The 22,711-nt window shown below is 41.0% G+C and overlaps 1 protein-coding gene and 1 long non-coding RNA gene across 2 annotated transcripts in view; one reads left to right on the forward strand and one right to left on the reverse strand.

The window, feature by feature from the left end:
* The window catches only part of LOC308571765, a 28,045-nt gene extending 24,479 nt beyond the window's left edge, over positions 1-3,566 (reverse strand). The window contains exons 1-2 of the long non-coding RNA XR_014001587.1: positions 3,151-3,566; positions 2,800-2,876 (exon numbers count right to left, since the gene is read on the reverse strand). This is a non-coding gene — a long non-coding RNA (uncharacterized lncRNA). The remainder of the gene's footprint in view (positions 1-2,799; positions 2,877-3,150) is intronic.
* A 2,288-nt stretch (positions 3,567-5,854) lies between these two features.
* Positions 5,855-22,711, forward strand: part of MYBPC3 (myosin binding protein C3) — a 65,292-nt gene continuing 48,435 nt past the window's right edge. The window contains exons 1-7 of the mRNA XM_081170703.1: positions 5,855-6,009; positions 14,997-15,263; positions 16,418-16,549; positions 18,174-18,260; positions 18,376-18,524; positions 19,138-19,255; positions 22,273-22,321. Of these exons, the coding sequence (XP_081026829.1) occupies positions 5,985-6,009; positions 14,997-15,263; positions 16,418-16,549; positions 18,174-18,260; positions 18,376-18,524; positions 19,138-19,255; positions 22,273-22,321 (827 nt within the window). The 5' untranslated portion in view covers positions 5,855-5,984. The remainder of the gene's footprint in view (positions 6,010-14,996; positions 15,264-16,417; positions 16,550-18,173; positions 18,261-18,375; positions 18,525-19,137; positions 19,256-22,272; positions 22,322-22,711) is intronic.

The raw sequence follows: 22,711 nt of genomic DNA on the forward strand, positions 1-22,711 counted from the left end.
GACAAGGCTCCTTCCCTGCACTGTCTGGACTTGGAGATAGCAAGGTTTGTACCTGGGGTTTTCTTTTTGAATGTTCAGACCCAGAAACCTCCCCCCTAAATAAATTCACACTTGACTCAAATTTTGTTTTTGGTTTTTGGCAGAATTTAGGCCACAACTTTATTGATTACAGAAAGTGACTGGTTGCATAGGCTCTGGTTTGACTAGCTCCCTGCCATGCAGCTAGCGGTGACCCAGGGTTCCAGCATAGGTCAGCTGAGGGTGAACACCTGGATAAGTGGAAAGCCGGGAATGGGCTAACTCTGCCACCCAAATGTCCCCCTGGACTCAGGCACAACCCCCTCTACGGGGGTTGACCAAACCATCAAGTCTCTGGATTCCTTTAGCGGAACACTCTTCAAATAGGGATGGTGAGAGCATTCTTCCATCCCTATCACCAGAACCAGAGCCTATTCTCAACCTTACAAGTTGTGACGATTTGCTACGCGGTAGACGAAACCCAAATGGCAACAGCCAATCAGCAAAGTGGGGAAAATTCCTGCCATGCCCCTGACCCAACGACAGATGACACATGACAGCATAGCAAGGTCAAGCGCAAAGCCCTAAAAATAGGGAGAGGTGGGTGGGTGTTCCGAATGCATGGGCCGAAAGAGGAAGCTCTGGGTCATGTGCATGGATATAAATAGGTCACTCAAACTGTTTTGACTGTGTCCCATTGGCCAGATTGCACCCAGCTACAAGAGACCTACCAATCGGGTGTTGTGGCTGACCACTCGTGCCCACCCACAACATAGGGAGTCAGTTGTCCAGGTCTCACCGCAATACATGCCCTCTTTAAGGGAGGACCCGATGTGCAGAACATGTGCTAAAGACCCAGCCCTCAAGCTGTATACTCTTCACCATTGTACCATGTAAGTATGACAAGCCAGAGAAGCAACAGCAATAGCAGAGCTGGAGCATCTTTCCCACCTGACCTTATAAGTCTCTGTTTCATGCAAACATCAAGATTTCTATATTGTTTCATTCCAATCTTCCTTTCCATATATAGGGTGAGAGTTAACACCTGCACTCTTCCCTCATGCCACTGAGTGATATATTTTGGTAAAGGGGTGCATAAAAATCAATATATTAGTAAAAATAACATACAGAAAACGCATTCTATGTGGGAGAAATTGCATGCAAAACTCTAGTACATGCAAAAATGTGTTCACCAGGGAGAAATTCACACTAAAATGCTGAATAATTGTCATGGTAATTTCTACAAATAAAACATGCAAATTGCTGCAGAAATGTGGAGAACTGAACTGAAGACTGGAAAAATGAGAAACTGGAAGCAAAATTGGCAGGATCTTTCCATCCCTTGTTTTCACTCATTAATATTGTTTCACTGAAAGTAATTGCATTAGGGGAGGGTGGGCACTGCGACGGGTACCGCAATGTCAGATTAGAACAAGCAGACATTTTATGATAGAACACATTAAAAATAATTGTGGATATAATTTCATTTTCATTTCAAAGATTTCCCCCCTCTTCCTCCTCTTTTCTAAAAATACTACATTTGAGATTAGTTAGAGTTTCCACCACAGCTGTGAAGGGAGCCTCATGCTCTATCCAGCTGCATTTATCAGTCTACATTTGTTTTACACACCTGCATTTTTCCAGACTGGCAACCGTTCCATCAAAGCTCTGTCACTGTGATCTAGTACTGTAGTTCTTTATCCTTACACACACATTCCACTCTCCTATATTCAGGGATTCCTGTTTTCTGTGTGCACATTGCTACTTTAGAGCACAGGGAAGTTGTCCTCCCACCCCAGCAGTGTGTTTCACAGATCTTTCTCTCCCAACTATTCATATCAGCACGGCTTCATTAGTGTCAAATTTATTTCAGTTTGTGTATAAACCAGGGAGTGTTGATGGGGCAGGGCTGTCTTTACCCTGTGCAAAGGTGTCCACACCTTGACTAGAGATTAATTAGGAACCACTTAAGGATTCCAATTGGAGCAAAGCTTGTTTGAGAAACAGCACATCAAAAAGTTTACACTTCTGTGTTACAAATGCTAAGGACAAGCAACACCCCAGCAAAGTGTTTCCTGTGTTCTTAGAGCACTGGTGTCTATTACTTTCACAATTCCCATATCACACATTGGAACAAACAACCATTAAATGATTATGTTTCAGCCTTATTGAGGAAGACCTTGGGGTTATAATGGATTACATGTTACGTATGAGTCAGCAATATAAACTTCTTCCAAAAAAGGCAAATGCCTTGTTCAGTTGCAGACGTAACACACGCATGATACAGGAACTGTGAGAGAAAGGCTGAAATCTAACCCTGAGGCAAGGACTTCCTTTCACCCTGCTGTTGGTAACATTAGCTGAGAAGTAACCAGAATGCAATTTGCAAGCTTTTAAGATGGGCATAAACAAATGGAATGAAGTGAGCCCAACTGAATTCCATGAGATTGCTTCCTGGTAAGTATGTACAGGATTGCAGCCTCAACAGTTCTCAGACTCTTGCAAGTGTAGGAACCAACTCCTAGGGGCCAAGGGGGGCTTCCCACACAATAAAATATTTGAGAGGGCTGCCCCCCCCCAAGTTGATGGGCAATATCATTCAAATAGTGTGTGTGCAGTGCATCATGTGATCGATAGTGTTGGGTGGGGCTTACCTGGTACCCCCCCTATTTTATTCAAGTTGGCACTCCTGTTTGCAAGTGTTTAACTGCAATTCTTGCAAAAGGTTTGAAGCAAAGCACTGACCTCTGCTGCCCCCTTCTACCAAACCCCCAAACTTACCCTTGGGAAGATGACTACAGTGGAGGCAGGCACTGCCAGAATCTGCCAGATTCTCAATTTCTACAAAGGCTTGGAATCTGTGGCAAAAATTATAAAAGCTAGCATCAGCTTCTAGCCAGGAATTCTGAGACTAGCCCCAGTGCCTGGTAAAAAAAAGATGATTTGCTGGGATCCTGTATTGTTGTAACCCCCACTACCTGGGTAAGCTATTGGTTTAGGGGAAGGGGGAAAGGACTTACAGGATCCATGTAGCACCATGGCATCTGCAGAACCATACTTAAATGCAAAGAATACTGTATAGGATATCTAGCCAAGTCCAACAGACAGCAAGCGATTGCCAACTCTTCTCACCTCTGAGCAGCAGGACTGGGCCTTTCCATCTGTTTCACCTGGCCTGTGAATAATAGCAGGAGGCCCTTGTGCCCTGGGGGTGGTGATATCAACTAGGCTCTGCAAGCTCACCTGCTGCAATGGGAGTGGCAAGAAATTGACAGATTTGAGCTAGGCCCCAGAAGATTAAGGCTCAACCCTAAGACCTACTGCTTCTGGTGGCTTAAGAGTCATTTTCTGGGAAGTTAGGGTCACCGTCTTGCCTGGTCTGAGTTCCTGTTGCTGGCCATTTTGGACTTGGTAGTCCAACTCTTCGACTCCAAGCGTTTTCTTATCTAGCTAATATGCTGTTCCCAAGCAGCTTTGCTCTTTACATGACAGCCTTTTCTCACCTATAGTCCCCTGGAAAGAGTCATACTCCAGGGGTCTCCACCAAACCAAGTAAGTAGGGTAACCAAACCAAGTAAGTAGGGTAACTTTTTTGGTAATAGCACTCTATCCCTGGGAGTTTTGTCTGGAACCATCTTCATTGACTTTTCAGGTGAAGCACTCTTTATTCACTCAGGCCTAGGCCTCTCTGTTTTAAATTGAGTTTTAAACTGTTTTCATCGTGTTTCAGCTTCTCAAAAATAATTTATTATACTCCCCCCCCCCTTATTTTATACTGTATTTTAATTTAATGTTGTATTCCTTTGCTTTGCGGCAGATGTTATGTGGCAGCTATATAAATGTAATAAATAAATAAACATCAAAATAATAATAATAATAATAATAATAATAATTGAATAAATGTATACCCCGTCCTTCCCGGTTCAGAAAACCAGGCTCAGGGCAGCTAACAACAAATTTAAAACAATTGATGCAATAGTAATAATTAATAGCAATAATTCCGTAAATTTTTACATCACTTTCAAGTGCTCAAAATGCCTCATATGCATTATCTACTTATAATCCTTAACAGCAACAGTGTAAGGTAAATCAGCATTATTAACCCCCCCCCATTTTTTATTTTTAGGTAGTGGGGTTGAGGCTGGGGACGAGTGGCTTGGAAAAAGCCACTGAGTTCCTGACAGAAACAAGATTTGAGTGGGGAACTTTGAGATTCATAGCTTAGTCTCTTAGCTGTGATAATATGCCACTATGTGTGGTCAATCTCTGGGTGGCAAAATAAATGTTATCCATTGCACCGAGGCGGAGTCTGATGGCTTGAAGCAAACCTTATAAAGTTCAGTGTCCAGTTAATGACTTCAAAACTCCTTACAAAGGGAGATGAGTGAGCTCTGAAAATTGGAGTATGTCTGTGAAGGAACATAAAACTCAGCGCAGACTGGGTAATATGTATTATCATTACAATGTGGCCATCTGGTAGCTAGCAGCACAGTAGCAGCGGGGGCAGGGGGGGCAGAAATCATTCCTTGTCCATGTGTTCTTTGAGCATGAGGGCGAGATCTGAGCCAAAGAAATAAATATGTGTTTTAAAACAGAACAGCTGAGAAGTTTATATAAGAGCCACAAATATGATTGGGCTGCTTGCCAGTTCCCAGCCCAATCTTCATAAATGAGGGAGGTGGAGTTAAACTATTAAGAGGAGTCTCCATTGGCAGGGTAGATATGAAAAAAACCCCTAACTCAGTCCTAAACCACGTTTTACAGGTTCACTTTAAAAAGAAGAAACCTTATGCTAGGCAAAAATGACACCGCTGTCATTCTTTGTGTTCAAGTGCCAATGCACAAAGAGAGGACTCATTTATTGCAGGAAGGGGGAATTCATATTTTAAGATAAATTAAGAAAAACTTTTGCAAGCATGAAAAGTAAACTTAACTTTTGATAAAAGCCTGACTGCAGTCTGTAAGGCTGATATAAGTTGTTATAATGTATGGATCATAGATACCCAACACTCTTCCTGAGTGAAGCCCTGTTATACTCCTCTCTTGCAACTGTGCTGCAAAGTCAGGATGCTGCTAATGGTCAGGTTTGGGTACCCAAGTCTACCATTTGTCACTGTGATTCCAAAAACAAAGGAGACAATTCAGCCAACGTTAAGCCTGTTTCTATCCCACTGATTTCAGTGGGAGAGATTTGAGCATTCACTCATCACCTCTCGCATTTAAATGAAGGGGACTTGAAAATGCCTAACTTTGGCTGGATCATGCCCATAGTGGGCACTTCCAGGCTGTCACTATTTTTGGATGTGATTAAGTCACATGCCGGCAAATTCAGGTTGTGCAATTAAAGTTCCTCTGACCGTCTTCCACATAAAAAACCCATGTACCCCCCTCCAAAAGATTTTTTTTTATATACTTCTTGCAATGCATGGGGAAATGTACTGGAAAGTGTAGGAAAACAATTGCTTGGTGCAACATCATACAACTTCCTTGTAAAGAAATCAGAATGAATGCTCAACAGCTGATGTTATCTGACCTCCTCACAAGCTTCATGCAAACAAATCAGGATGATGCCCAATAAGCAGTGTCGCCTGGAAGAAACCAGTGTATTTAGAGGTTCAGTGTGCGTGGTCACATATAAATATGCAAATTGCATGTGGCAGAGAGGGTGAGGCAAAGAGCATCATGGTGTGCGCTTGGATTTGCCTTCCATCAAATGAGCAGCAGGGCCTGTTCTTGAGTGGTTCACACTCCCTGACGCATGGTACCCAGCTATATTTATCCTGGCTGGAAGAATTCTGTCAAGTGCTCTGTGCTGTTGATAAGGTAGTGGTGCTGACAACAGTTGGGGAACAAGAGGGAGGAGCAGGAGGGGGCATCCCAGTAGTATTTCTTTAGCAGGGAGGCTTGGAAGTCATTTAGTCTCCTTGCAGTCTCACTCAGTCAGCTCCTGGTAAGCCAGCCTTAAGATGCCAGAACCTGTAAAGAAACCAGGTAAGGACTTCAACTAGAGACATGAAAAAAATGAGCATTGCCTTCCTCTTTGGGAGAGAGACTGCTAGGTGGAGCAGGTTTCCTCATCAGGCAGTGAAACAAGATGCCTTAGCAACAACTGTACTGAGGGGGAAACAAACAGGTGGCTTTCTTTTGAAGTAAGCGCATAGAAGCCTAATTCAAGGATAATTAAATTAACTGGGATTAGCTTCATTTAAACAAACACATATCACCACCACACAAACATCTAATCAAGAAGGGCAAAAGTAAAATAGTTTTCATTTCCCAGTTCTTCATTTCCTCTCCTCATCACCTTCAAGTTGGAGGAAGCAGGGTGTGGTACGTCTCTTGGAAGCTTTCTTTGTGGAGGAGAAAAGTGACTCCCATTGTTGTTATTTTTTTCTCCATCACTTTCTTTCAGGCAAATGTAAGTTTACAGCTGAATGAGAAAACGAGGCATTTTTCTCTATAAGATTGGTTCTTGCCTGCCACTCTGAGATCCCTAAATAGTAAATGTATATCCTTCCTCCTCTTTGAAAGGTGGTATAGGGTCAGAATAGATTTTGTCACCAGAAAAGTCACTTTTATATCTTCTCTGAAAGACTAGGTAGTGCAGAGAAAGAAAACAAAATTTATGGTTGTAAATATTCATCTTCTTTTAATTGTCTATAACTGCAGCATCTAAATAATTTTGAACCTTACCCAGTGCTTTTTTCTGGGGTGACGCAGGGCTACGCATACCCCTAAACATTTTGTGAATCTAAGTTTGGCCTCATTGGGGGGCAGTATTTCAATATGAGTAGGAAAATAAGAGTACCCCTAAACATTTTTTTTTAGAGAAAAAGCACTGACCTTACCTATAAGTATTTAACAACTGCTGTTCTGAAAACAGTATTCATACTCTCTTCTCAAGTTCTGTCTCTGTAATCTAACGACTGGAGAAGGAGGCATTCATTGTTGTATTTGAAATGTTATATATAATTAATTGTTTAATGTTTGCCAGAATATAAAGGCTAGTCTCTTTTTCATTTCCAAGCAGCTGGTAAGCAGAGAAAGTACAGTCACCCAACATCTGATATTTCCCTGATTTAAATTAGTTTTTTTCCCATATAGTGCTTCTGAATATTGCACTTTCTTGTGTGTCGTTCTATCTGTCTGTCTAGCTACACACACACACACACACTTGATACAGTGTTTGCTGTGTTAACAAGTTGTATCCTTTTGCCTTGTTTGCATGTAAGTGTGCTTGAAATATATGATTTGTGTGACTTAAGCTGCCTCACACGTTTTTAAAAGGTATCTGAAAAAGGCTGTATGCATATACATAAAGTGTGATGTATAAGTACATATGGTTATGTAAATCTGTTTATTATGGATGGTTTTGTCAGAGGGCTGTGACTTACCATAGTTCTTCACCATGCACACTTAATGGTGAAGAGCTTTGATTGCAATGGCCCTGTTCACACTTTGCAGTAAACTAGAGGTAGCCAGTATGGTACCTTCCAGATTTTCTGTACTACAAGTCCCATCATCCTTGAAATGTGTGTGCTGAGAATTTACAGTCTTTTTCATTTCTGTTTCCAGGGCTCTTGAAGAAGGAGCTGTTTTTCTTTCCCTTTTGATCCCTCAGATTGCACAAGACCAAAAAAGCAGAAGCAAACCACATTAAAACTTGTGTGCTGAGAATTTGCAGTTGCCTTACTGTATGCTTTTGCACGCTTCCTGGATGGGGGTGTTGTTTTTTTAAGACAGTGTGTGCTATCTGTGTGCATGCCCAGTTGCAACTTAATCATCATAATTCAATCAACAAATTAGAAGGCAGGGCCAAACACAAAATGTGAACACCTACTGGTGTGAACAGGGAAGACTGAAGCTGTTCCTTATACAGTATGTACATTCAACTTGCAGATAACTTAAACAATAGGGAAATATATCTGGGATCCTAAGGGTATTTAGTCTGCTGTCCTAAAATCTGAATCAATTCCCAGTCTATGGGAACTATGTTATTGCTTCTCTGAGTTTGACTTGTCATGTTATCCCAAGCATTGTGGAACCAAATGCTGAGCCCATGTTTCGCATGAGTAAGGTCTCCAGTTAAAATGCTCCGTTGGCAAGTGATAAGAAATATGTCTGCCATGAGCTCTAGAGAACTATTGCCAGTCAGAACAGATAGTCATAATCCAGATGGAGAAATAGTCCGACCTTGGATAAGACATGTACAGTGGTACCTCGGGTTACATACGCTTCAGGTTACATACGCTTCAGGTTACAGACTCTGCTAACCCAGAAATAGTACCTCAGGTTAAGAACTTTGCTTCAGGATGAGAACAGAAATCACGCAGCAGCAGCGCAGCAGCAGCAGCAGCGGGAGGCCCCATTAGCTAAAGTGGTGCTTCAGGTTAAGAACAGTTTCAGGTTAAGTATGGACCTCCAGAACGAATTAAGTACTTAACCCGAGGTACCACTGTATCTTCCTGTGTTCCTGATCAACTTCCAAAACCAGATCATTTGGGTGATCAGATGCAGTAGAAGTGCTTCTTTCTGTATCTTCAAAAGTTCTAAAAAAGAAGGAAGGTTTTGCAGCTGCACTTTTGCGGGAATGAGACAAGCTGCACCTATTGAAAATTCTTTCTTCTGCATAACCATTGAGGTTCAAGACAAGTCCTGCCATTTGCTATATCATGCTGGCAAAAAGGCTTGAAGTCTTTCTCACTTACGTAGGAGCTTTGGTGGAAAATTTAAACCTACAGCTTTTTAGGAGTTGCTTCCACACTAGACTAGACACCAGCTCACTCCATTTTTACAAATTTTATATATAGTGGTACCTCGGTTTATGAACATCCCTGTTTACGAACTATTCAGTTTATGAACTGTGCAAAACCGGAAGTAGTGTTCCGGTTTGCAAACTTTACCTCCGTCTAAGAACAGAATCCAAACGGTGGAAGGGCATCGGCGGTGGGAGGCCTCATTAGGGAAAGCGCGCCTCAGTTTAAGAACAGTTTTGGTTTAAGAACAGACTTCAGGAATGGATTAAGTTCGTAAACCGAGGTGCCACTCGTATGTGTGTTTGTGTGTCTCCAGAGAACATGGCTGCATTCTAGTATTTTTCTACATTGTCCTGTTTTTTTCTCAGACCTGATCTGGGGAGAATTTTGTCTCCAAATGCAGTTGGAACACCAGCTTGCCCACTTCAGCCTTGCTACTTGGGGCTTATGCTAGGGCTGCCCCAGGATGTTTTGCCACTGAGAAAATGCCGACCCCCACCTCTACCAGCTGCTCCCCTGCCAATTCTTTCCCTGCCCCTTGCTGATAACAACTCTGCCCCACCCCTGCCCCCTCCCCCGCTGCTGATGGCTCTGCCACCACCAACTCCACAGCCTCCCTCCACCCAAAATCGATGAGAAAAAGGAAGCTGAAAAGGAAACTAGGCAGGGAACTGGTGGTGTTGGTGGCAGTGGCAGTGGGGAGGAGGAAGAAGAGGAAGCGGCAGGTGGCGTACCTCTTTATACGAGTTGCTGTTGAATACAATTGCAAGAGTGCTGTTGTGCTCATATCCTTCTTGTGGGCTTTTCATAGACCTCTAGTTGGGTCCTTGTGAGAACAGGATGGTCCACCAGATAGGCCTCTGAACTGCAGGGCTCTTGTGTTCTCCTGTTGTTATGGATGGGGGCTTACCATCTCTCCCTGGGCTCCCTGATTGTAGTAAGGTTTTGCCCCCTCAAGCAACATACAATATACAGTAAAGATAAAGGGACCCCTGACCATCAGGTCCAGTTGTGGCTGACTCTAGGGTTGCGGCGCTCATCTCGCTTTATTGGCCGAGGGAGCCGGCGTACAGCTTCCGGGTCATGTGCCCAGCATGACTCAGCTGCTTCTGGCGAACCAGAGCAGCACACGGAAATGCTGTTTTCCTTCCCGCCTATTTATCTGCTTGCACTTTGACGTGCTTTCGAACTACTAGGTTGGCAGGAGCAGGGACCGAGCAACGGGAGCTCACCCCGTCACGGGGATTCAAACCGCCAACCTTCTGATTGGCAAGTCCTAGGCTCTGTGGTTTAACCCACAGTGCCACCTGCGTCCCTACAATATACCATATCTTCTATCAAATATTACCTCAGTCATGAACACACTATTTTCCAGGCTTCTAGTCTCATCCCTGCACCTCCTTTTGCAATATGGGATAAGAAGACATTTGGTTCAATGATTTCTGAATTAATGAAGTGCTCTGAAATGATTATTATATATTTTGTTAATGTATCTGTTATCCTGGGAACAATTACAGGGTCAAACAGGGAAGCTATAAAATGGATTTTCCAAATACGGAATCATCTTATAAAGTTTTGTGGGAAGAGCAGTGATACTTAACAAAATTTGAACTTTAGGCACTGTGAGTGGGTTTTCAAGAAGAAAACTGCTTTTGATAAGTAAACGAGAGAGAGACTTGCAAACAGCAGTGGTGTTCACATTTTTCAGAAAAACCTTTGCATTCTCTGTAATAATTTCCAGTGTAGTAGATATGTGAGTTCCATGGCACTTTTAAAGACTATTGCACTAGTTTTAAGCTTTCAGATTCTAGTCTATAAAAGCTTATGCGGTAATACATTTGTTGGCCTTTAACCTGCCGTAAGTCTCTTTGTGCTTTTTAAATTCCTCTTGGAATCTAAGTGAGGCATAATTAGATTTCACAGACTGGAATGTTTTACTAGGTTTTCTTTTTGAAGAGCTTGAAGGTTATGTAATTCTTTAGTCATACATTAAGTATTACTTGTTTTTATCTGCAGATTTAGAAGAACTGTAAAAAGGGAGGGGGATATAAATATAATTATTTTGCATTATTGCACCAGTGGCACAACAGATGTACAGAACAATTATATACACAAGGTTATAAAGTAAGGTTGTGTGTGTGTGTGTGTGTGTGTGTGTGTGTGTCCGTGTGTGTGTGTGTCCATCTTATTGCTAGCCTTTTACTCATGTTACTGGAATTTACAGCCTCAGCTGCTGAAGGGGAAGAAGAATGTAAGATAGCGAGACTTGACAAGTTGGGATCAAGGGGTAGCTAAGCCTATAAGTGCAGAAAGTGCCTTTGCCTCTTTTCAGCTGAGGAATTTATAGTAACGTTATATAGCTCCAGAGCAAAACACTTAGACAAGTTCCTTCGCTGACACATTTGGAGCATTCGAATGTACATGCCAAACTCATGGGCAGTTATTTTGTTGATTGGAGGCAAATTGGAAGAAAATACTATTATCATTCATTTTCATGTGTGCCATGGCTGTGCTGGAATTCACAGGAAGTAAAACTAAATAAAGGAACATGGATTCTCACATTCAAAAATCTTATCTTTGGAGGGGAGGAATGCATATATGAGCCTGAGTGAACTAAAGACCAGAGCTTTGCTGGGGATCATCAAATTAAGAAGGGCTGGAGGGAAACCCCTTTTAAATGGGTGGAGTGGGGACCATGACTCACCTAAAAAAAATTTTGGGGGTCAATAAACTGGACTACCTTACTTTTTTCTTCTTCAGTTCAAGTCTTGGCTAAGGGGAACGCTAGCAGTCTTGAGTGGGTCCAAGGGCAAAATTATGCAGGACAATCCAGTGACTGTAGTTTTTGGTGAGCCTGGGGTAGAGCCCAGTGAGAAATTACCTAAGGTATGCAGCCTGCATGAGGCATTTATGGCCCCGGAGCCAATCAGAGGGAGGCCAAGGGGGCATTTGATGCAGGGTTGCAAGCTCAAAGGGGGGGTGGAATTAAGGCATGTGTTAATTTGTTGGCTTTTAAGAAGTTCTGGAACTAGTTTTTATGCTCATTGGATGAAATTGTGACACTCGCTCTCAGCTTAGAAATGCAAATTTAAGCAACCAAGAGGTGTGATTTGGTAAAATACACAATTTTCTGGTTAATTGATCCATATTTTGTTATATCCTTAACACTGACTGTGACGTTGCATGAAATCATTTTTTTTCTCAGTAATTAGTATGTTTGTGCAGCTAAGGCTAGATTATCAATTGCGCAATAATTGGAAGTTATCTAAACATTTGATTTAAGATGGTAGCAGTCCAGGGGTTCGGGGACAGCATGGCATAACTGCCATGGAAGAACTGGAGACATCTGAGAAGAGACAAATTCTCAGTGTCCTTCTGGCTGGAAGCTGTACTAGTTTACCAGAGTACAACACGAAAGCTTTATAGACAAGACACTTGACTAATCATTTGGCAGCAAAATGTTGACATGGCTATACTTCAGGAAGAACTATTAAGAATTACCTTAAATGGAATGGGACTGGATATTACAAGATGATTCAGAGAAGGAGATATTAGATATCCAAGTTCAGGGAAGGAGACTATTTTTATTTGTTTGTAAAGCTGAGTCATTTCAACAGAATAGCTGAAGTGATGTATGAGAAGAACAATGTGAGATAACATCATGATGATAGAAAAACATAATGTGTGAATCTTACCTGTGAGTTGCAGTGTGTTTCAACTCTACAGCAGCTTGATTTTTTAAAAAAATAGTATATAATTAGAAAACCTCCCTCTTGTGAACAGGGAGTTCCTGACTGCAGCTGAAAAGATGCCATTTAAAAGTTGGAACTTTTACAGGATGCATTGTTGTCAAGCAGTTAACATATTTACAAAAGCTTTTGAGGCTAATAGGATGAGTGATGATGACTGGGCTTCAACAGAAATATTTCTCTAAATCTTTTTAAACCCAATGCTATGGGGAAAGGAGCCAAATGGTAGATGTTTGTGCTTCCTGGTAATCTTCCAAAATGGCATGACTCCCAATTGTGCTAGAGAGACTGCGAAAAAGCTCCCTGGTGCATAGTCACACAGTACCAGTCACCACATATGCTTTGATCTCCCTGTGACCCTGCACCTCCTTTTTCTGTGTTTTAGCATCTGTGATATGTGTAAATTTCTGCATATCATATGAGTTTAATGAGTATTAAAAGAGCTACTTAATATCCATTGGAAGGGGATTTTAAATATTAATATCCATGGTGCAAACACAATGGGTCAACTTGTCTGGTGCTTTCACTCAGCTGCACAAATAGAGTTCTGCCTTCAGGGGACTTGTTTTGTATGAGTCTTCCCAGATGTTTAAACAGCAAGAGCACAGGGTGGACTGCCAGATGCTGCCAGATTGCAGCTCCAGCACTTCGTCATGCTTGACTGTGGGGCGAATGGGAATTGGAGTCCAATAACACTTGTAAGTTCACAGGTTCCCAACCTTGGCTTAGCAAGACACTGATTTTTGACTGGTCAAATGAATGGGTGTGTGTCTATCATAGTGCTAGGATTTCCATATGTCCAGAATTTCCCTGACACAGCCGCAAGCAGTGTCCGGGTGACAATCAGCGAAAAGTTCAGGAAGATCTGGATGTATGGCAGTCCGTATCGGCAGTGTCATTTTTGCCAATTTTCCTCAAAAACGCCCAATTTCTTTGTGATTTTGCAATAAAAGCTCAACATCTTTGGCCAGAACTAAATAAAGCTCAACAACTTTTCTGTCCAGATTTTCACTTTTTGAAATATGGCAGCAGACAGTGAGCCAGGAACAGCCCTGCCATTAGAGAGAAAGTGGCAGCTGCTCCAATGCAGTGAACCTTGTCCTCATTTCATATTTTGCTATATCCTGTCCCCAGGGTGATGGCATTGCTGTGGAAAAGCAACCACACTCATTATCCCTATTTCAGAGATGTGCCCTATAGTTTTATTTAGTTTACGGCATTCAGTAAACTAGAAACGGAAAATAAGTTTTAGAAAACTGAAGATCCAACAGAGGCATCGTTGGCCATGCTGTAGATACTAGTGTATTTTGTCCTGCTATTGTCTCTATCTAAACATATGATACAGGATGGGGGTTTTTCAACCACTATACAGGCCTACAACATCTATTTGTAGATGATGGTAGGGCAAAATAAATGTATGGATATTCTGTGGATATTCAACGGCAGGCCTGCTAGTGGATAGAATGGGGAGACCACCTTAGGCAGGTTATTTGGGGTATCATGAAAGAACAGCAAATTTATAATTTATTGTATTTTTATTATCAGAGAGGAGGAGAGGGGCTTGTGGGATTTTCTGCCTCAGGCATGCCACCATGATAACTTAATCAGCCTTGGGTGCTATGTACTTTGATTTGGGAAATGGGATGTGCAATTGCTGCTCCACCTCAAGGAGAAAGTGCCCTTGGCTTTTCCTGTGTCAATCAGTCAGTCAGCCATTTATTAAATTGCTTAAAACCAAAGACCAACACAAAACCGTAAAAGATCCATTTGCCAGCTGGATAAAAACAAAGGTGTCAGAACAATATACAAATATGTCCTGGGTATAAGTAAATTCCACTGGAACTTAGAATCAAGTTGTGCATGGCAGCAGGATGAACTTTGGGTTAGCCCCACAGTCAATAAAATTAATATGAAATTGTTAATTTTTAGAAGAAGTATTTAAAACATTATCTCTTTCATAGACAAACTATTATGGAAAATGTAAACCAATTCTCTCAAGAGGGCTTTGCCAGGAATTAATAGAGCTGCTCAAGCAAAAAATAAACAGGATTTGTAGAAGCTGTAAACAGTTTAGTGTGAAATAGTGATTTAAACAAATACAAGTTGTGAATGAGGAATTCTACACAAAAATGGGATAGGGTGTTGGCAAGCATATGTCACAATGATGTTAGCAATTCAGAATTTCTGTATTGTGCTTTTATGAGCAATAAATTTAAAATTGCCAACATTTCTAACTAGACTAAATGAGATGAAATTCCCGCCATATAAAAAAAATCTTAAAAACGCAACAGTCCCCCAAAGGAAGATGTTTCGTGCCCAAGGTATTCTTCTGATTACTCACAGTCTTATTCTTTTTCTTATCCAATTCAATTTCATATGCACTGTAGGTAGAAGAGTGGGTGGGGGAAAGGGCAGATCTGCATGCATTTGTCAGCCTTGCTGTGGAAAATAAGCCTTTTCATTTCCTCTTTAGCTTCTGCATTCATCAAGAAGCCAAAGACAACAGATGTCGTCGCAGGAGGTGTTGCTGTTTTTGAAGCAGAGACAGAGAAGACAGGTATCAAGGTGAAGTGGCAGCGAAATGGAATAGAAATCGCTGCAAGTGACAAGTATGTCATCAAGTCAGAGGGGAACAAACACTCACTGACCATCAATAGTGTCGGAAAAGAGGATGATGTGACATATGCTGTCATTGCCGGAAGTTCGAAGGTCAAATTTGAACTCAAAGTCAAAGATCCAGGTAAATGGGGTTCAAGATGGTTCATGGATGCACACAACCTCATTAGAGACATTATGATGGAGTGGTTATTTCATCAGGCCTTTCTCAAAAGCCTTTAAGACATAAATTATTGAGCTAATGGTACTCTCTTCACTGGGAAACTACTTTCTTGCTAACTGGATATAATTTGCAAATAAGGCCGTTAGTCCAAATGGGATAAATTATAATGCATGGTACCAGGGTTGTGGTTTTGTCTTGGACGTAAACTCAACAGTCAAGCATTGTTTTATGGCCCTGACAATACATGAATAACCCAGCACTCCACAGCAATCTACCCTCGCATATTGGTCTCTCTGCAGTCAAGGGCATGATTTTAAGGGCGAAAAGACATTTCAGTTTTCCCTGAGAAGGAACAAGCAAGAATGCTGCCCCAGTTCACTTGCAGTTTTATGCAGCTAAACCATTCCGGACAACAACCCTACAGGAAACAGGTTTGAGAAAACAATTGTACGATACACTCTTGTCTGGGTGTCTTGACAGAAACGAGGCAGCTAATCTTTTTTTCATTTTCATCTTTTCTTTCATTATATTCCTTCAAAGATATAAAGCCTTCTTCAGAAACTGAGTTGCCTGTGTGGCCAGGGCCTAACTGTTCTAAAAAGAGTCTACTTTGTTCATTGCAAAGTTCATGTAAGAGCAGGAAAGAAAACCCACAAATAATAATCTTGTGCTCTACAGCCACTTCCCCCACTTTTAGCATCAAGTGTTTTAGCTGCTCTAATATTTCCAAGTTTCTAACTTATATCATTAAAGCCTTCTTAAAATAAAATTTCAAACCCTAAAAAGCAAAAATGTAAGACCAGTTCTATTGACAGATGCTTAAATGATGCAATTTTGCATCATTTTCTCAAATTTTGCATCATCTGAGCATGCATTCTGCTCAAAAAGTATGGATTTATTCATTGCTGATTTGGATCCTATTGTGCATATACCGCAGGATCATGCATGTAACATGAGACACCATTTAAAATAATACACTATACTTTCCTGAAAAGCACCAGGTTTTCAGCATGTCCCTTATTCATTCTTATTACGAAACTGAAATAAAACATTTTTATATATAGAAAATAGCATGGGGCTTTTAATTACTTTTCTTTGATTCCCTTCCTTTCTAGAAAAGGTAGAAGAGACGCCTCCTCCTCCTGAACCTGCTCCTCAACCAGCTGTTTCAGATGCACCTAAAGGAGCAGATACTCCTCAGCCAACTATCTCAAATGAACCTACAGGTGATAGCAAGAGTTCAGAAGGTAAACAAGATATGATGGTAGTAGTCTCCCTCTAGTTGGAATAATGGAATAATGAAAATAATAACATAATAGGCTCAATGGGAAAAGTAGAAACAGTTAAAAATAGTAACTAACAAGAGAAGAACAGGAATGAACTTGTGAGCTACATCCAGGGCTATTTTTCTAGGAAAAAAAGGTGCTGGAACTCACCACGAACACCTCCCTTGTTCTCTTAGCATGGCAATGGCGCCCATCTGAGAGGTGCCAGAACTGATTACCAGTGAGTTTCTGCTGGAAAAAAAGCCTTGACTATATTAAATGTACAAACGGGCACCAGTTCATATATTACTTCATACATGTGTTGAATAAATGTGTCTTTGTACCAGAGGGAAAAACAAAGACACTCGCAGCACCATATATGTATTACAAAATGCAGGCCTGTGCATACACTTCAACTGTCCCTATTTACTTGTCCAAATACATTGTAAATCACACACTGTTTTCCTTCTACAGGTAGGGGCATAGGAAGCCATCTACAAATGTAAGAAGGCATTTTCTGTTCTGCCCTGGATTCGCTGCATTTCCATTCCAAAGCCATATAATGGGTCTATCAAACTCATTTGACTAGCAACAGCTAGAGTTTCAGACAGGAGTCTTTCCCAGGCCTGCCTGGAGATGCCAGGGGTTGACCCCAGGGCCTTTCAGTTGCAAATAGGGATGCTGGAGAATCAGTCCAGCAAATACGATCAGTATTAGCTGTTGCTTTCAGTCCTCAAACAATATGCAATCTACTTGCATTGTGTTTTCTTTAAATTGAAATGAATGGAGTGCAATAATGTAACGATGACATAATGTATGTTACATAATTTTGTCACAACAGACAGCAAGAAATATAACATAGATTTTGGTAGAAGACGAACTGCAGTGGAATGGAAATAGAGTTGCATGCAGTGAATCCATGGCAGAACAGAAAATGCCTTCTTATATCCCTAATTGCAAAGCATGTGCTCTGGCACAGAGCTGTCACCCCACTCTAACCTGTCAAAACGTTATCGGTACGCACAAATGTGCACTCAAGTTGTCATCTATGGAATTTTGGCCCCCTTCCCATAGAATTAAAATCTGTCAATGCACTAGAGGGAAGGGGACCATTTTGACAGGTCAACATCTCAAGCACAGCTTGTCCAATTGTGTTGTTGCACCCAAATCTCCGAACAGTGTGTGATTCCAGGGGTTCCAGGCAGGGCCGCAAACTTGCCCCCCACATTTTGGGGGGCGCATTATGTGACATCACATGACGCAGTGCATGCTGCCCTGTGATTCGTCCCGCCCAGTGGGACATGCTGTGGGGAGGAGGAACCGGTGCTGGGCTCCGCACTCTGCCTCCTCCCTGCGGCATGTGCCAGAGGGCGAGATGTGGAGGGCAAGATTTGTTGAAACAGTTTAGAAACAGGCCTGCGAAGTGAGCGTTAATGGAGCATCTCAAAGGGATAGCTCTATACGTAGAAACATATACTGTGGGCAGCTTGGAAGTAGCGTGAAATATCCATACTGTAGTCTGGAACACATGATACAATGCAGTGGGCTGGTCCTAAAGACCCGTATATCAGATATCAAAGGCCAGGGTCATTCATTTGCTTTCCAGTTCTTCCTACAGAAGCCCAGCAAGAGGCACCTGTGGATCCTATTGGTGTCTTTGTGACTCGGCCACAAGATGGAGAAGTGACTGTTGGTAAGTGCATAGCCTAGAAATGGGATGGGTGGGAATGATACTTCTGCTGGCTGTCTCTCTCTCCAGTTGTTATACCTCAGATGACACCTTCACCTTAATATATTTCCTTCTCAAGGTGGGAACATTACATTCACTGCCAAAGTGGCAGGCGAAAGCCTCCTGAAGAAGCCTTCTGTGAAATGGTTCAAGGGGAAGTGGATGGACCTGGGAAGCAAAGTGGGGAAACACCTCCAGCTTCATGAGAATTATGACCGAAATAACAAGGTACAACTCACAGACTAACCGTTCCATCTTTTTATTTTTAGCATACTTTTTTATTTTATTTTTGCTGTTTCAAGGCTAAAGAGAATCTTTCCTCTGCGGTAGAAATGCCAGGAGTTGCCTACACTAGCTACCCTACATTCCTCTTGTGTCACAAAAAGTTTACTAAAAGCTACGCTTTCTATTGGGGAAAAACTGTGCAGAGTTAAACCGTGAAACTTGCTCACAGGAGACAGTGATGGCCGTCAACTTGGATGGCTTTAAAAGAAGGTTAGATACACTGCCAATCTATATGTTGTAATGGTGAAAGTTTGGCAACTGGAAGGTTTGGAGAAGAAGAAAAATGCAAAAAACACTTTCAATCTGGAGAAGCGAGTTGGAAAGAGTGAATGTGTAGGTATTTTATAGATGAGAATGAAGAATGCTTGTTGGGTTTCTCAAAGACACAATAGGAGTTCAGTTCTCTTGGCAGGCAGGCAGACACACATAGAATCGTAGAATTACAGAGTTGGAAGGAACCCCGAGTGTCATCTAGTCAACCCCCTGCAATGCAGGAGATCTGAATGCAAAATGCCTTGTGTGAAGTGGTCCATTTATTTCTTCTTCTTCTTTTAAGATTTATGTCTTTGAAATGCAAATCATTGAAGCAAAAATGGCTTATGCAGGAGCATACAGATGTGAAGCGGCTACGAAGGACAAGTTTGATAGCTGTAATTTTAGCCTCGTTGTCCATGGTAAGATGATTTTTCATAATGGCAGAGGGGCCTTGCATTGCTGGAGTAGCTATCCCTCCTTTCTTCATGGTGATAATATTTCTGAGATAAGCACTGATTTGAAAAGCTACATCAACTGGGGAGGGGGATCACTCTGGCCACTTGGTAAAAGAGTAAGAATGAGATTTCTGGGTGGGCGAGCAAGAAACGATTAACTGTAGTTAAAGATTTCCCCCACTTGTCATTTGAGTTGCCAGACATCCCCTATTGTGGAGATATTTACTAATTCAAAGGGTAGCCTTTATTTTAAAGGATACATTTAAGAGCTTCCAAGATCCTTCAAACTAGGGATGGTGCATCAGTCTTACTCTGTTCCATTTCACTTTTGAATGCATCAGCATATAAGTCTGTTCCATCTGTTTCCACATTGATCTGTAAAACTGCACAATTTTTTTCATTTAAATACATATTTCTGAACACTTAAAAAAGAAAGAAAATATGCATTTTAAAACAAAACAAATAAATGTTTCCTATCTTTGCAACAGATTTTAAGAAACATAATGATGGATATCATAATGCATTCAGTTAAGAGAATTGTTAAGTATTTGAATATTAACTAGGCTAACCCTTGACAGGGTTTCTGGCTGAACTGTCTCTTCTGCCGTCTAATTTAACAAACCTATCTGAAAAATCAAAGTCAAAGTCTTCTGCCGTCTAATTTAACAAACCTATCTGAAAAATCAAAGTCATGTCTTGTTTGTGGTTGTGGTTTTTTAATCTTGGCAATCTTAAAACAAGCAAATTGTTTTAAAACAAGCAATCTTAAAAAATGGAAATTGACTGCAAGCAAATTGAATGGAGATGAATTCTGTATCTCCATCTAGTCCTGGTCAGTCAAGTCAGCAAAAGTAAAAAAAAATATATATGTCAGAATATAAACCATGGCTCTATTTAGGTTCAGTTCTAAAAGAGGAAGTGCAAAGAAGGGAAAATGAATTTTACCGCACATAGTGCTTCCCCACACAAGATTTGAAAGAGTAAGTTGGACTGTGCTGGAAGCCCATTTCTCTGACTCCCCTCAAATACAGGAACTTGCAATATTTTTAGATGACTAGTTTGACCATCAATTTTACTCTAAAGGCATTGTGCAGTTACCGCTTTTAGCGCATCTCAGTTGCAAAAGTTTCTGTCGCTGATTAAAAGGCAAATGAAATGTTCACTATTGTTTCAGCACCTTAGTACAAAACCAGAACAATGAGAGCTAGGCTGTGGTCTATTTACGTATTGTGGGGGGAAATAAAGGCACTGATGAGAGGGCCATGCATACAGGAAGAATCACATTTAAACAGATCAAATAGGACACAAAAATCACCTCTGGTGTGTTCATCATTAGATATGTTTAAAGCATTTGACTATGTGAAACCAAAGTATTTAATTGGAGTGGTTAAAAAAAAGGATTTGGTCCTAAATGTGTCAGAATACTGGAAAATATTTATGGTATTACATCTGTTCAAATATCATGGCCTGCAGGCAAAATAGCAAAAAATAGCAAAATAACTAATACCATCTTTGTATACATCTATTATAGATGTTCAATTTTGCTCTCAGCACAGTTTGAGAAGATGGTGGGAACTGAATTGGGGCTTAGAATCTGAAGAAGAAGCGTGGAACAGACTGTGGACAAAAATGCCATACAAAACCATATTGGCAACCCCCAGAGAAAGAGTTCTTAAAATTGTGTATGGTTGGAATTCAACACCTAGGTTCCTAGCCTATATAAAACCAAACAGTTCCCCAATGTGTTGGAGAGGATGTCCCACTATTGGGGAATATCAACTCATGTGGTAGGAGTGTCCAAAAATTGAAAAAAATCAGGGAAAATGTATTTACAGAAAGAAATTTGATTATGGGCAGACAGTCCCCATGACCCCCAGGACTGGCTCAACTTGTCATGATATGTTGCAAATTAAAAACAAGGAACTTATAATATATCTGTTAACCACTACAAGAACAACAATTATTAACTATGGACATATGGTATATTGCAAATTGGCAAACAGCATTATTAGAAGAAGTTGCAAGAGGCCAAAAGAAACATGACAATTTTATCCAGTGTGCTATTATACAAATAACCAGGCATATGGTAGAACAGTATCCATAGTTTGCAGCACAGTCTGACATGCATGAAATACTATATAAAACCAATCAGTTCTCCCACGTGTTGGTCGCCAATCTAAGCAATACATGTTATTTCACATCATTTCATATCTGTAACAATTTTGGCAATTATTAGTTATTATTTATTTATTAAATTTTCATAACATCCTCTATCTGAAGACCTCAGGGCTGTTCACAACACAAAAATACAAGATTAAAAACACAAAATGTGCACTAAAAAAAGAACATAAACAGGCCAATAATCCACTTCATCCCCTTTGGCACAACTTTGGTAATATATCCTGAAACGTTTATCTGATTGTTGTTGTTTTTTTAATTTTAAGTAATTGTTGCAGGTCATATGCTCTAATGTAAACAAAGATATATCTCAGTGCAACCATGTCAATCAGTTTAAAAATGAAAATTAATAAAAACTATGTTGCAAAAAGAAGAAAAAGAAGAATGAGAGCTAGAACATAAGCAAAATGGGGGTATGATTGCTCAGCTTTTCCCAGTGGGGACAACTAGAAGAAATGCAGGGAAAAATCAATGCCAGAACTATAAAAGAGAACGCCCCCAAGACTGAAATCTATACACACTCACCTGTGTAGTCACATTGTGGTTGTGAGTAGAGTAGACACCTATAGGAAGTTGCTGTGGTGAACACAAAAATATAAAAATTCCTTCCAGTAGCACCTTAAAGACCTTAAAGACAAAAATATAATTTATTCAGCCTCCAAGTTAATATCCAAAACGAAAGGTATGAACAAGTTTTTTGAGGGGACGATTTTGAGAATGTTTCGGGTGTGACTGTTGGTGCCTTGTATGCAAATATATTTTCATTACTACAATTTTTCTTTTTGCAATCTATGTTGTTTCAGAGGCACCTGCAACAGGGGAGATGGACTTCCGCTCAGCACTCCGACGAGGGTGAGTATCATCAGAAATGTACTGGTCTAATGTGAGTGAACACTTTGGGGCAAGTGAACAGGGTTGCTAATATCAAATATGCCCCACCTCTGTGTACACACGATCCAATGGTAGTTTTAGACACAGGTAGGTGTTGCACAGAACTGGTGATGCATACATAGTAACCACACATCAAAGTCATAGAAAATAGGTGGGGATGTGCAGCCCATCTGCATCACAAAATGGATATGAAAAATGCGCCCCCATCCAAATCATGCAAGGCTGATAGAGATTCTATTGGCTAGGTCAGGGTAAACAAAAGTAGATCAGAATATACTGGTGGTTCCCTGGAGGATTAGTAGGAGGCTGACAAGGGTTTATGACTCCTCGTTGTTTAGTTCTCACAACCCC

Source organism: Podarcis bocagei, assembly GCF_964188305.1.
Source record: "Podarcis bocagei genome assembly, chromosome: 1".
Classification (NCBI taxonomy): Eukaryota; Metazoa; Chordata; class Lepidosauria; order Squamata; family Lacertidae; genus Podarcis; species Podarcis bocagei.